This window comes from Taurulus bubalis (assembly GCF_910589615.1).
Source record: "Taurulus bubalis genome assembly, chromosome: 14".
Lineage (NCBI taxonomy): Eukaryota > Metazoa > Chordata > Actinopteri > Perciformes > Cottidae > Taurulus > Taurulus bubalis.
Genome location: NC_136602.1, coordinates 6,803,347 through 6,817,823, shown reverse-complemented (window position 1 = coordinate 6,817,823; position 14,477 = coordinate 6,803,347). Strand labels below are relative to the sequence as shown.

The 14,477-nt window shown below is 42.6% G+C and overlaps 1 protein-coding gene across 1 annotated transcript; it reads left to right on the top strand.

Annotated features, from left to right (window-relative positions):
• The first annotated feature begins 464 nt into the window (after positions 1-464).
• Positions 465-11,774, top strand: synpo2la (synaptopodin 2-like a). Its single transcript, XM_079230211.1, has 4 exons — positions 465-813; positions 4,285-4,436; positions 4,670-5,382; positions 7,178-11,774. The coding sequence occupies exons 1-4, from the start codon at positions 712-714 to the stop codon at positions 9,733-9,735; spliced, it is 3,525 nt and encodes a 1,174-aa protein (XP_079086337.1). The 5' UTR covers positions 465-711; the 3' UTR covers positions 9,736-11,774.
• The last annotated feature ends 2,703 nt before the right edge of the window (positions 11,775-14,477 follow it).

The following is a 14,477-nucleotide window of genomic DNA, read 5'->3' as shown; positions in this document are numbered from 1 at the left end:
TCATTTACGTCATTTATTTTCACCAGCACCCTTTAGTGTAAATCAAAGGATATTTGAATGTGACTTATCAAGAGTGGACTGTTCTGTCATGGCGTATCTCAGCGCCAGAGTCCGGCTATGACCCGACTAAATGTTACCAATGACCTCAATGCCGTAAAGCCAGATATGAAACGCTGCCATTTGGACGTTCTGAATGTTAACTTTCCCCTGGTCTGCAGATGAGCAGGCAAAGCAGCAGAGGTGGTGGTGGTGTCCTATTTTTGGAGGGGCTATCAGCAACCTAATGGCATAGGTCTGAGTGACAGGACAAGTGTTGCGTTGGACCCGCCCCTCGCTCGTTTAGGGCAGGCATTCCTCAGTGTAAGCAGACACAGACCCCCCCATCATATTTCTCTCTCCCTCTTCCTTGGCGATGATGGTCGGCCCCCTCTGGGTGTGGGTGGGCGCACAGACGTGTGTGTGTGTGCATGTGTGTGCGTTCAGGTGTGAGCATTGGCCCTGGAGCTGGATTCAGATAGAAGTCGGCGCACGGACAGTGTGGCAGGCAAAGCGCACATCAGAGCTCTCTGAGGGGGCCCGCAACCGCTGACCATGGGGCCAACGCACTGAGGGCCCCCCGGACGAAATAATAATAATAACAAGGACAGAGAAGAGCAGAAAATAACCAAGAATAAGAAGAAAAGCTGAAAAAGACAGAGAGAGAGCGGAACAATGGTTGTCGAGGAAGTGATAATTACGTTGTCCGGTGGAGCGCCGTGGGGCTTTCGACTCCAGGGAGGCGCCGAACATCAGAAAGCGCTGCAGGTGGCGAAGGTAAGGCAGGGTCACTCAGCAGGCCGCACAAAAGAAGTGATTTCACAGTTTTCTGAGTGGGAAGAGGAAAAGTGTGTTAGATACAACAGCCACAGGTAAAGACAGGTGAAACATCAGCTGGGACATATTAAGTGGCGACTCAAGGAGCTGTGAACAAAGTTAAAATGGAATATTGGCCGCCATGCAGGTTGGTTTGGGGCCTGAGTATGAGTCATCAGCTGGTTTGAGAGCGCTCTTCAGGCAGAGGCGCACCAATGATTGATTGGCTGAACTTAAAACTTCAGCTGGGAATATAGTGCAACCTTGTCACATATCTTCTGAATGCTGCTGCTCCTGTTACACTGCATGAATCTCAACGTTTAAAATCAGAACTTTTCTATATTGGTTACCTGGTTTGTTTCTGACGAAGAGCTTTCACTTTGTGCTACTTACTGGCACTCTTCTTCTTCTTCAATGCTTTTCAGCAATGAAAGGTTCACGTAATAGCAGTGATAAGGTCATTGTGTTTTAAACTATTTATTTTGTTGTTACTTTCTTGTGAGGAGCTTATAGATTCAAGACAACCATTCACCCATAACCATAAGCTGATTTGCTCAATTCAACAAGCATGTTTCTACTACGTAATCATTTCAGTAAGAGACTTAATGACCGACAGTTTACCTGAGATTTATCTTGAAACACTGTTGTAACAGTAAAAAACACAGAGGTGAGCAAAGAATGTCATGAATGTCTGGATTTAGTTCAGTTCTTGAAATCTGATATAAAATACTGATATAATGACACCGCTTCGGGAGAATTACGGACTACATTTATATCTGCTTGTATAAAGACCATCACTGAAATAAAATATCCTGTGAAATATTTAACTTTATAACTCTCAGCTCATTTTACTGCCCTAAAGCAAATTCTGCATGGACAAGAATTTGTGGCCCACATTTGGGACCAGTGAAGTCGTTCGGATATACTTGAGAAAGAAAATATTCACATGTAAGCCAAAGGGGGATATATATACTGGATAAAGGGATTAATTGGGCTTCAAGCAGTAAAATATTATACCTCTGAGATATAAAGCTGAAAATGGACAGAAAAAAACAAGAGAAAAACCTTGCAGGTACATTTCCTGTCTTCATGTTGATCCTTTGCCGTTTGTCGTCAACATCTGTGACTTGATACAAATCATCAATGTGCAGTTGTTGCTCCTCGCTCCATCAATGTCTTTAAAGACTTGGGTCGATACTCTCTTCTATGAGATCTTATTTCCGGATAGGACAGTTCAGGTTTTAGTACACCTGCAAACACATTATACACACATACATGTACACACATGACACAAACATGCATATCCATACACACTTTCAATAATTGTTGACTGAGCAGAACTACTTTTCCAGGTGGCTATTTTTGGTTGAGAAGCAGCAGGTCACGGGTTCAGCCAAGGTGTGTGTTTCAGCTCAGAGCTAAAGAATTAAACTCATACACTATTTTTACACTAGTCAGTATCTTGCCGCTTGGGGATGAACACATATACCTTATTTTTGTAGGTACATGTGCAAATTAAAATCCTGATTGCTAAACCTCTGCTGTATTCCATATTGCTCCTGTTCATGCACCACGAGAGCTGTCATTCAATAACCAGCAGAGAGAAACCAACTTGCTTTGGTCAACCTCTTTTTGGATTTATGACATCCTCTTCATCCTTTTGTTCACATTTTCCAAAAATTCCATTTTAATATCTTGGAAAATTGTTGTCCCCCCTGGTTTGAAGACAAGTGTTCATTAGAAAGAATTGTGCAATGTATCGTTCATGTACTGCATATAAAACCTCTTTTATCAATCGTATACCTCATAAAGATCGAGGTCATCCATTGTATTTTCCATTTATATACCTCTCTACTGTTCACTTCTTTTTATTATAAAATAAAGGTAATTCTATTTGTACAACAATTCCCATAAAAGGACATGTTTCCGCTTACAGACCTCACACATTATTTATGGCAAAACCTTTCATGCAAAGAATCCCATTGGGCAGACAAAGACTCTTTATGGCAAAGAGGCCAATTTGGGTTTGTTCATAAGACTCATGCACCTCCAGACTTTTCCTTCCAGTCAATCCCCATATTCATAAAACAACCAGGTCTTACAGACAATATTTAGCATCATAATAATGATTGCTCTTTAAAATGTCGATCCAACGTGTAGTTGACTTATGCAGAATGTGATAGTGTGTACACAGAGCCACAGGACACCCAATCACCTTTATGGTCGGTGGACGACAGCTGGTTCTGTCTGACCGTCCAAAACAGAATGGTCTTTCACCTCTGGGAGCAGGAAGTTGTAATCTTGTCAAGTCTCAAACTATACCGTCCCTAACAGGTGGAGCCGTTTGGTGCTTCACTGAAAGAGCCAGTGTGTCAGTGCTGGGTTTGTGCCTGTGGGTCTGCATGCACGCGTTTGTGTGTTTATTTATATGGCTTTATGTGTATTTTTGTATCAGTCCATGTGGTGTGTGTGTGTGTGTGAGCACGTAAGATTATTATAACTGTTATGACTTGAAACCACAAGGTGACTGACTGAATGACTAACTGACATCCTGGACCACAAACAGGCACAGGCCACTTTGAAAGGCTTAGCTAAATGTGGATGTGGGATTTTATTACAGGCCAACCAGAATAACTGGGGAAGGAAAAAATATTCGGTCAACCAAAGTAACTAATTTCCTAATATCTGAAATATAACGTATAATATTAATGTATTACATGGCAGTGCCCTCAGTGCAATGCATGCGATCAACACTGCAGTCACTGTCTTTGACATTTTTCAAACATCTGTTTTGCATTTATTATGGGACACGTTGACATGGCTTGCATAGACCTGAGGCAATTTAGGGTGGGCATAACGCCATGGTCCTGACAGACCTCGTGCACAAATAGCAAAGCACCAAATGAAGATGGCTACTGGCTGACATTTCGCCGTTAAAGTGTGTATGAGTGCTCCACTCGAGCTGCAATATGTGGCATATGTCCGCAGCAAGATCGAGCTGTCAGGACAAAAGCTGCTCTCCGCCAGTCACTATCACAAACCAAGACAAGACAGCAGCATCGCTCTGTCTGGCTTTTATATTCCAATCATGCAGTTACACAAGCCTAAATACAAATCTACGGGAACTAATACAATATATGGCAACATAATCCTGTAACAGAATATGGACACTGTATAAAGAGTAAAGAGAAATGTACCCTTCCTTTAACCTTTCCATTGTTAGTATTTGGATGTGACAGACTTGGATCTCTTGGACTTGGCCTTGAGACACATTAGATACATGTATGTCTCCTGAAGGACTTGAGAGTTCTCTTGGACGTGCCCCCAACAAATTTAAAATACAAGAGACATAAAAAAAAAAGATATAACCCAACAAAAAACACTCGTATAAGTGTTTGTAATTTCACCTTCCTTTTTTTGGTGATGGTGCAGGTGCGCAAACGGAGCAAGGCATGCAGGGCTGGGCTTCGGGAGGTCGATGAACTGGTGTCCATCAACGAACAGCCATGTGGAGCGCTATCCCATGCCCAGGCCATGGACCTCATCGACAGCTCGCCCGGGATATTACACATCCGGGTCAGAAGGTCAGAGGAGCTAAAGTATAGTACTCTGATAGTCGTGAATCATTAACAACCCTTTGAAATGGATCAAGAACAAGGACACACGTCTTATTAAACACACATACTACTGTACATATATATATTATGTGGCTTGTGCTAAGATCCTACTTACTGAAAGAATCGAGATTTAGTTCATGTGATTCTAATAAAACATCCAATGGCTTCATCAATATTTGAATACCTCTACTTGTTTGCAGGGTACCTGCTGGTTTTCAGTCCGTGGTGCTTGTGACCCGCGCCCCATCTCCCCGTATAGACAAAGAATACCGCGCTGCTCTGCGTGCCATGTCCCCCAACAACCCCCACCACGCACCCGTCCGTGAAGTCCACCGTAGCCACTCCTCCACAACCAGTGGATTGACATCTCCACCTGGAAGTGAGGCCTACTACGGCGAAACTGACAGTGACGCGGATGTGGCGGGCTATGAGAGGCAGCGTCGGCAGAAACGCCGCAGCCCCAGCAACGCTACTCCGGGGAAACCAGCAGGCCGAGCCTCACCTGAGGGTGGAGAGACGTCAGAGATGAGTGGCTATGACAGCGCTCCAGACGCACATCTTTACCCCAGTTTGTTGGATGGACGTGGGGGAGATGGAGGTGGGGGTCTACCAGGGGTGGCACGCAGGGAGGTGATTTACCAGCCTCCTGTTCCGGGATTGTGGTCCTCCCAGACATCCACTGAGACATCCTCCATCATCTCCTCAGCAGACGACCAGGGGCCACGGGATGGAGGGCAAGAGGAGGATAGTGGCTTTCTTGAGCCATCCAACGTGCCACTGGTATCTCCTGAGAGGGCAAAGGAGGCCCGCATGCTAAGCTCCCGCAGCCAGCTTGTACCCATGGTGGGTCCGTTGAGTAAACCCATCGACGAGGAGCTTTCAACCACCTACATGGAAAAGGCCATACAAGCCAGTAAGTATACAGCTGAGGAAGAACATTGACAGAGACTGTGCATCCCATTTATATGTGTTATTTGTATTCAACTTTTACTTAGCCAGGATAATCCCATTGAGATTTTGAATCTTTTTTACAAGAGGGTCCTGGAAATGGGTTCTCCACCTTGATGTAGCCTACACACTACTGATAAAGGTCACTTGGTTCAAGAGTGTCAAAACACAATTATATGACATCATCAGATCCTCAGATCACATAAACTCATCACTGAAGTGAAGATCTCCTCCGTTCCCATACACAGGAAGACAAGCTTTATATGCCAGTGTGGTATTGACTTTTCTAGGCAAAGATAACATGGCCCAGAGATAAACCTAAATATGTGATGATAGTAAATTCAAGTCTTTACACCATACTGAAAATGCCGCCACCAACACTACCTTATCTGCAACATTTCATCCCTAACCAAACCTCCAAAAGAGTTAAAAACAACTCTATAGACAATTCAAACGCATTACTGTATTAGCAGACAGAAAACTTTATTTTGTAACGAGCCCTTATTAAAGTGATCATTTAACTTAACTTAACTTAAATATTGTAGAGCCCATTTTAAAGCAGTTCAATACTTTTTAAAGCCTATTGATGCCTGCAATTGATACCAACATTTATTATAGTGTCAATTGTAATAATATTTGAGAGAATGAAATTAAGAAAACCGCAATGTCCCTGTCATTTAATCTGACAGTCGACCACCATAAATAACACATTTTCACAAGTTTACTTTTGGGTTAGTGTGATGGTGTCAACCTAAGACAAAGCATGGCCGCTACGGTTTACTATATTTACCTCCAGTGTTGTGTGTAAAAACCCAAGTGATCATTCCGGGATCACAGAAAAGCATCTACAGCTGCTTTTCGGTGTCAAGTTACAAAGCAGAGATTCTCTTATTTTCCCTGACTCTCTCTCTCTCTCTCTCTCTCTCTCTCTCTCTCTCTCTCTCTCTCTCTCTCTCTTTCTCTCTGTTTCTATTGCTTTGATCCACTTTAAGAGCAAAAGTGTGATATGTTTATTAACGCTCACTATGACATAGCCTAGAAAACCTATCCGGTCATGTCTTACTGTTTTGGTATTCACAAACAAAACTGTTGACAATACAGTGACACAACACCGAGTACAGAATACTGACACCGAACAAGAATACCTTCCTACAACTTGTTATCCTGTCCATCATCAATATTAGGCCCAAGACAGAACATGGCTATTTGAAGTCAATGGGCTGTTTTAAAATGTTATATAAATGTAAATCGACCTTGCCAGCCCTGAGTGCAGGTTTAACATCTAATGTCCTACTTAGGAACCCTGTAGACACATTACAAACTCCCTTCATGTGGCACTGCATATTAGGGTAACAGAATGTTAATCTGCTTAATACCATAACAAGTTAAATGATACGTTGCGGCTACCCTTTAAAGTTCTCCTTCCAGTCACCTACATCATACAATTTTCCACTAGCTTGTAGATATTTCTAGTTCAGTTAGATGTCAGAGTACATAAGACTAATAATGTGCAAATGTATCCTTCACCCCAGCTAATGTGAGAAGCTAAAAGCTTGCCTGGAATTTTCCGGAAGTGCTCCTGTGCAAGTTATGAGATGGATGCCCGTTGAAGGCATGGTGGTCAGTATAGGTTTAGATGCTCACGACAGAGTCAGTTATTGGTTTAAAGGTTGAACTGTTAAACCTGTTTTCTGTCTCACTGCAGTATGTTATGCTATCGTGCAACTGTTGCTAATAGCTATGGCTTTCATACCCTGCAGAACTGAACCGAGGAGATACTGGGCAAGACAAGCAAGTAAAAGAGGCCAAAAACAAGTGTCGAACAATTGCATCGCTACTGACTGATGCTCCCAACCCTCACTCCAAAGGGGTGCTGATGTTCAAGAAGAGGCGTCAGCGCTCCAAGAAGTACACTCTCACCAGTTTTGGTAGTGTGGATGAGGATATGTGTCAGGACTCCCAAGAGGAGGACGGGGCATTCCCTGGCAGCGAATCAGAGTTTGACGAGGATGGCTTTTCTGCAGTTCCTGATTCGACTTGGGATAGTGACTGCTTGGATAGGCTTGATAAGAGGGCAACTGCAGGCACTGAAGGTCGTGGGGATGGGGCAGAGGATGCTCCAAGCCCAGGGTTGAGTAACACCACAGGCAAAGGAGCCCAGTTGTTCGAGCAGCAGAGAAAAAGGGCTGCTGAGCATGCCAAGAAAGTTGAGGCGGCACAACCTCAGGCTCCTGCACAGTCTCAAGTCTCGGGGCAGGCACACATGCACCAGTCTCATCCAGAGAGGATGCCAAACCTCCAGCCTCAGCAGATGATACCACCTGGCCCGATACAGCAAGAGCTGTCTCTGGCTCCAGGTCCAGTTACATCCTATGGAATGACTAACGGAGACTTATCCTACTCCGCAGTTAGTAGTAGCATGATGATGTCAACTCCACCTGTGGCGCCCAGACCAGCTACGGCCTCAGTGACTGTTCTGACCAGACCTGCACCACCAGCTGAAACCCCATTACCTGAACTATCTGCTAGTAATGTTCTCAACAGAACGGCTCGTCCTTTCACTCCTGGCTTCATCAGCATTCGAGCTGCAACAGCGCCTGTAGTGTTCAAACCTTCTGTCACGAAGACAAGCCAGCGCCCTGCCTCAGCAGCTGTTGTGCAATCACGATTCTCCACTGCCTCTGAAGTAGCCATGAATGCTACATCAGTAACATCACAGCTACCCCTTAGTCCCCCGTCAGTGTCCTCCCCACCATTCTTTGTACCCCAAGGTCCCTTTGCCCAGACACCAGAAGCTACTTTATACCCTCCAGCTGTCTCTGCCGCACAAATGACTGGCGCTCATCAGGCTTCATTTGTAGCTGTGGCTCCACAAGCACCAATGGTTCTAGCACCAGCTTTTGCCGTATCTCAAATGCCTTGTTCACCTGAACCGTTTGCCCCAGCGCCTCCATTTCAAGTGCCAGTTGCTCAGTCACACCCACCTACATTTTTCATGGCACCTGTAGCCACAGTGTCAGTAGTCTCTCAGCCAGAAGCTGTCGCACCAACCCCCGTTCCTGGTCCAACAGGTCGCACAGGAATCTTAAATGATGCTCGCAGACGAGGTGGTAAACCCAAACCTATGTTCAATGTGCCAGAGGTCAAGAAGAACTCCCCAAATCCAGATTTATTGTGTATGGTGCAGAATCTGGATGAGAGGTCCACCCGACACAAATATGGCCAACCACCAACTGAGGCTTTTTATGATGATGTAGAGGAGGAGAGGAGTGTCGAGGCGGGCATGGGAAGAGCACCTCCTCCAGTGGCACCCAAGCCTCGGGTCATCCACGAGACCCCAACGTTTCTACAAGCAGGGGGTAAAGGGGCCCAGTTGTTTGCCCGCAGACAGAGCCGAATGGGTATGTATGTAGTGGACACCCCACTCGAGACCCCGTACCAGCAGGAAGTAGCCTCACGCAGTGCAGCCACAGTGCTTGACTCCTCCCCCAATCCTTCATTTCCCTCTCAGTGGAAATACTCCCCAAATGTCCGTGCTCCTCCACCCATTGGGTACAATCCACTCCTGGCCCCCTCTATCCCAATTGGGCCTCAGAGGAATACAGGGAAGCCAGAAAGCAGGGGTAGAGGAGGCTCCCACAAAGAGGGCATCCCAGCTCTGGATTTCATGAGAAGGCAGCCCTACCAGCTCAACTCTGCCATGTTCAACTATGGGGGCAGTGTTGCTAATCTATCAGCCATGCCTTCTTACCAGTCCCAGAGGCAGCAGGGTGACTACACAACAAGAATGGTGGGCAGCTCATTAACCTCACCGAAGCAGATCCCCATCAAAACAGCCCGTGTCTTCGAGGTCAGGCGATTCTCCACACCCACACCCATGTCAGCTCCTACTCTGGCTACCAAGGTTATTGCACCCCGCTCGGCAACTACGCTTGGAGAACGTTTATATGATTCTGGAATGACCTCCCCACCTTTTGCTCAGTTCACTCCAACCCCAGCCCCTCTCTTGAAACCAGCACCAATCAGTGCCCTGAAGCCAGCTTGCCCTCCCTCCCAACCAGCTGGGCTGCCCAGCCTCCCACAATTCTCTGCCCCCCCTATTCCACACTATGTGCCCCCTGCAGTCCCAACACCTTACACTCCAGTATCATACACCAGTGGGCTCCAGGCAGCCAAGCAGTTCCAGAGCGCTCCTGAACTCAATATCCTTGCCTCTTTGCCCTCACTCAGGCCTGACCCAGTTCAGGCACCCAAACCACGTTTTGTTGCCACCAAGGGAGGCGTTCAGCCCCGTGTTTGGAGGCCAGGTGCAATGTAAACACCAGTAAATCAGTCACTACCACACTTGGACATCTTCATGTAGTGCTGATTTGGTTAACTGGTTCATTGTTTAAGTCAAAAATGCAAAATATACATTGGTTCCAGTTTCTCGATTTTGTGACATTGAGCGTGCTTTTCTCTTCTTACATCATTGTTAAGTGAATATCTTTGGGTTTTGGGTGGGGCTTAGACTTTTAGAAATTGTGTTCGGCAGTGCGCTAATAAATTAATAAAAAAGTGACATATAAATAAACGTAAGCAGTCCTACATTCATTCATTTAAGCCTCACATTCAGCTGTAGACACAAATTAATGAGGTAACATAAGGTGATGAAGTGATTTAGTATAAGGTTGAAATCCAAAAGTCTGTCAAGTTTTAAAAAAACATGTCAGAACTTGAATAATGGAACGACATTATAAACATCTATATTGCTGTTAAACAATTACATTCATCACATTTATTTTGCTGTCATACCATTTACTCACACTTGTATCTGAGAAACAATAATATATAGAGTATACTGCCACATACTGTATGCTAGTCCACCATATGCCTGTCCTGGGGGAGGTTTGTGTAAGGCTTCTGGAGATCTCTTTCTACTAATTTAGCAGAAATATCATCTAAACAGAGCCTGTACTAAAATATATTCTTTGAAACTTGAAATGTCTGAAAGATGTTGAAAATGAATAGTTGCGGTTCGGATCATAGGATTAAATCACAGAAGAAACATTGTATGTTGTGAAGGGTGTTGACAGGTGGAGGATCATAAAGCAAAAATAGCAGGTTTATTTATTTTATCTTTGAACATTTAATTCTGTTATTCAGTACTATACTAAATTATGTGCACAAAATGTCTTTTTACCCCCTTCTGTTTGTAGAATTGTCAAGAATAATCACATGATGACATAGTCTCCTTATCCAGGGGCTTAAATGATGCATGCCCAGTGTAATATTGTAAAATGTTTTTAAATGCCTTTGCTCACTTTGGAACTATATGTGAAGACAAGGTGTGCTCCAGCAAGTGTCGGTGAGGTTGTGCCAAATACCTCTGCTCACTATAGCCAGAGAGAAATGCTATCTTTTCGCATGGGTAACATTCAACAAGTGCCCGAGCTGTCAATGAATGTACACTTGTCACTGGATATCACAGCTTCCTTTAGGAGCACCAAAGCCTCATTAGTATCAGTGTGGTCTTTGCAGATATGTACATTCTTAACTTTTATTAAACAAATAACACAGATGAAGGAATGTGTATTTGGTTTTGTTAAATCCTGATATTGATCTGGTGCAAGGGGAAGTTGACTGAGCGGCACCAGAACTAAACATATTAAAGAAATGAGAGTGGCTGTGGAGGAAGGACGTAGGCAGTATTTACAACAAATGGGGATTGCTCACTATTTGCGGGCAATTGGGATTTACAGTTGAATTAAATTCCCTCGGCCGGTATGTAAACGAAGGATGCACAGGAAAGTTTGGTACCTGAAGTATGTTGGTAAAGCTAAAGAAGCTGATGGAAAGAAGCATATAGGTTCAGCTGGTGTCTTTCCATTAACAATGGTATGCTGAATATACATTTAATAGCTATATACCTTGGTGTGTTAATGGAAACAAATAAATACATGTGTTGTTTTCAGTCGTGGAATTCTTGGGGAGATATTTTTGTTATTTTTTACAACTTTAAAAATATATTTTCCCTGAAAGCTTTTTCTTGTTTTCATAATATAATCTAGAGTGTGGATATACTTATGTTGAGGTGTAAAATATGATAAATACATGTTGAATGTAGTTTGATTCAATGAAAAGTGTGGACTTGTTTATTAATGCTGAGTAGACATTTATACTGACTAGGAGACGAAACATTTTTAGAGGAATAAAATTAGATTTGAAAGCTCTCCAGTCGTCTGACATGTCTGATTTTACACTGCCCCCTGCTGCTGAGTGTGTGATCCTGCACTTTTATTTTAATGTTGAGTACATGCATTCAATGATATCAGAAAATTGAAGAGTGCAATAACCAACTGATAGTTTTAATAAAAATAAAAATATGTTTAACCATACACTCAAAGGGTGAAAATGCTTTACAGGACAACACACACACACACACACACACACACACACACACACACGCACACAGACACACACACACACACACACACACACACACACACACACACACACACACACACACACAAAGACAGACAGACAGTACATTTTTAGTTACAGCCATCTGCACCTGAATAAATATAGATTAGTCCGTTTTTAGCGGCGAGACATTTGACTTCGACGGATCATTTCCCAAAGCAAGATTGCTGGAGCTCGTTAAGCAGAGTTTACTTCAGCATGTTCTGTTCCAGCTCCATTAAGTGTCTAACGAAGGAAACAATGTAGGACAAGCGGTTAGTTTTTAGGCTGTGTGAGTAGTTAATGTAGAATATGATCATAAATGAAACAGATGCAGAATAAAACAGGATGACTGAAGCTTATTATTGGTTCAGAAACATTAACAACTGTGGTTTGCAGGAACGAACAATGCCAAAAAAAAACATTCTGGGGACTGGGTTGGTATTTCATCAACATAATTATGTCTGACAGAGAACTAGGAATACATAGTTTCCTGCTAAATTAATTACATGGCAATAGTCCTATTTGATACTGCAAGGTTATTGTCAATACATGTACAGTACATGTTTCACCAGTTAAGATGCATAGACAATTGCAATAATCACTGATCATTGGTAAAAATATGATGATAAGATTAGAGGAAGATAATCCCAACACGCTGAGTTAATTTCTTCTAGGAGATAATTACAAGAAATATGCATGCATGCAACAAAGAGGGTGCCAGGTTGAGAGAGAGAGAAACATTTGTAAAAAGAAGAAAAAAAATCCGAAACAGACCTCCATTCTGTTTCGAGCAGAATGGATTCTTCACTCCCCTTTGTCTAAGAATGGGTTTCTGACATTCAGGTTGTCTCGTGTCCCCAAAAGACGTGGTTGGGTCTGAGCTTAGGTGTCTGCTGAGCACAAAGAAAATGTCAGGACCGTATTCAGCTCAGCACATTGTGCACTGGTGCTTTTCACATATATTCCCATTTATCCTCTGAGTCACAGGGAGGTGGGACGGTAGGAAGAGAGACTCTCCTGTCGACTGATCAATCACAGCGTCTATCATGGCTAAGTGACCATGAGCAAAACAACAAATGCTTTTATTATCCTTTAAGCAATTTCTCTACACACACACTCAGGCAGATGTGTGTGTGTACATACATAATCTGTGCTATTGCTGCTAATTATGTTTCATTCTAAGAATAGCTTCATTTTAAAGTTACATGCGGAATCATTAAAGCCTTGTTATTCAGAGTAACTCTGCATAAAATGTTGACTCAATGTGTTTAAAGTCACTTCCCCATCCTTTCACCTTTGTGTTTAAAACATGTGCCACTGAGTGGTGCTGTCGGGTCCTTTGTGGCTGAGCGTGGGGTCAGAAGGGCTTTCTGCTGCCACCTCCACACCCACAGGGTGCCTATATATAGGGCTGTTAATATCCAACACACAAGACGATTTATTTATACGAATTAAGAATTTGTTCTCAATGTAACTGCTTAAAAGCATGTTTATTAATTAAACTCAGCTTCTGTAAGACCGTTTCTATTTCAAGGTGTATTTAAAACCCCACGTTCACTCGTCTTCTCCGTGTATGAAATGATATTATCGTTTCTAGCGACAGAAATAGATGTGCAGTGAGATAAGCCAGATAATTTATCAGATGATCTAATTCCTCCCTTCTCTTGAGGTCATGTCGACCATTGATGTCTCACTCTGTCTCACTTTTTTCTAATATTTGTTTGGCATTTTACTTATTCCTTGTGCTTAGAAGTCAGAGTGAAACTATTTCACTTGACAGTGTCATATGTGTGTATGAAGCGATCAAACAGCAGATGATAGAACGCCTTTTCTAGATTTTGGATAGTAGATCCCTCAATAGAGTACTGTGGGATTGAGACCTGTGATTGTGACAGGCTGGACTTAAAATAAGCCAAATCTGAACAAAATATAAGTGAAACATTTAGGATAAACAAAACCAATTGCTCAGATGACTGGATGCAATATGTATAACTTTTCCATTTACAGTACAAAACTAAATAAGGAGTTATACAGATCTGCAAATATACTGTCAGTCATCAAGTTAAATGTGACATTTAAATAGCAGAACTACACTTACACTCAGTCAGGACAACAAAAGCTGGTATTTAGTCAAAATTTTATATTTCATTTAATTTCCCCAGCACATAATCAGACCAACTTTCAGAGAAAGCTCTCATCAGTCAGCGGAGCTTTCATTGTCCTAACTTTAAACTGAGCATTCATAAAAACCTGAAGCTCATTGAGGAACCTCGAGATTAAGTTGCAATATTATAATATATATATATATATATATATATATATATATATATATATATATATATATATATATATACATTGTGAGATATATGTAGTCTTCACTACAATTAAAAAAGGAGAATTATTTCAACTTTGAATTTTAAATAAATGTATAAAATGGTAAAACATGATATGCCACCATTAAACCCAGCTGAGAGACTGCACATACCTTTGTCATAATGTCATGGCTTAAATGTCATAAAAATATACAGAATTTTGCAATTACTTTTGTGTGGTAAGAACATCTACAAATGAGGTCACAGAGGAATTTGGAGGTTTGAACAACTCGAGAAAGAAGAA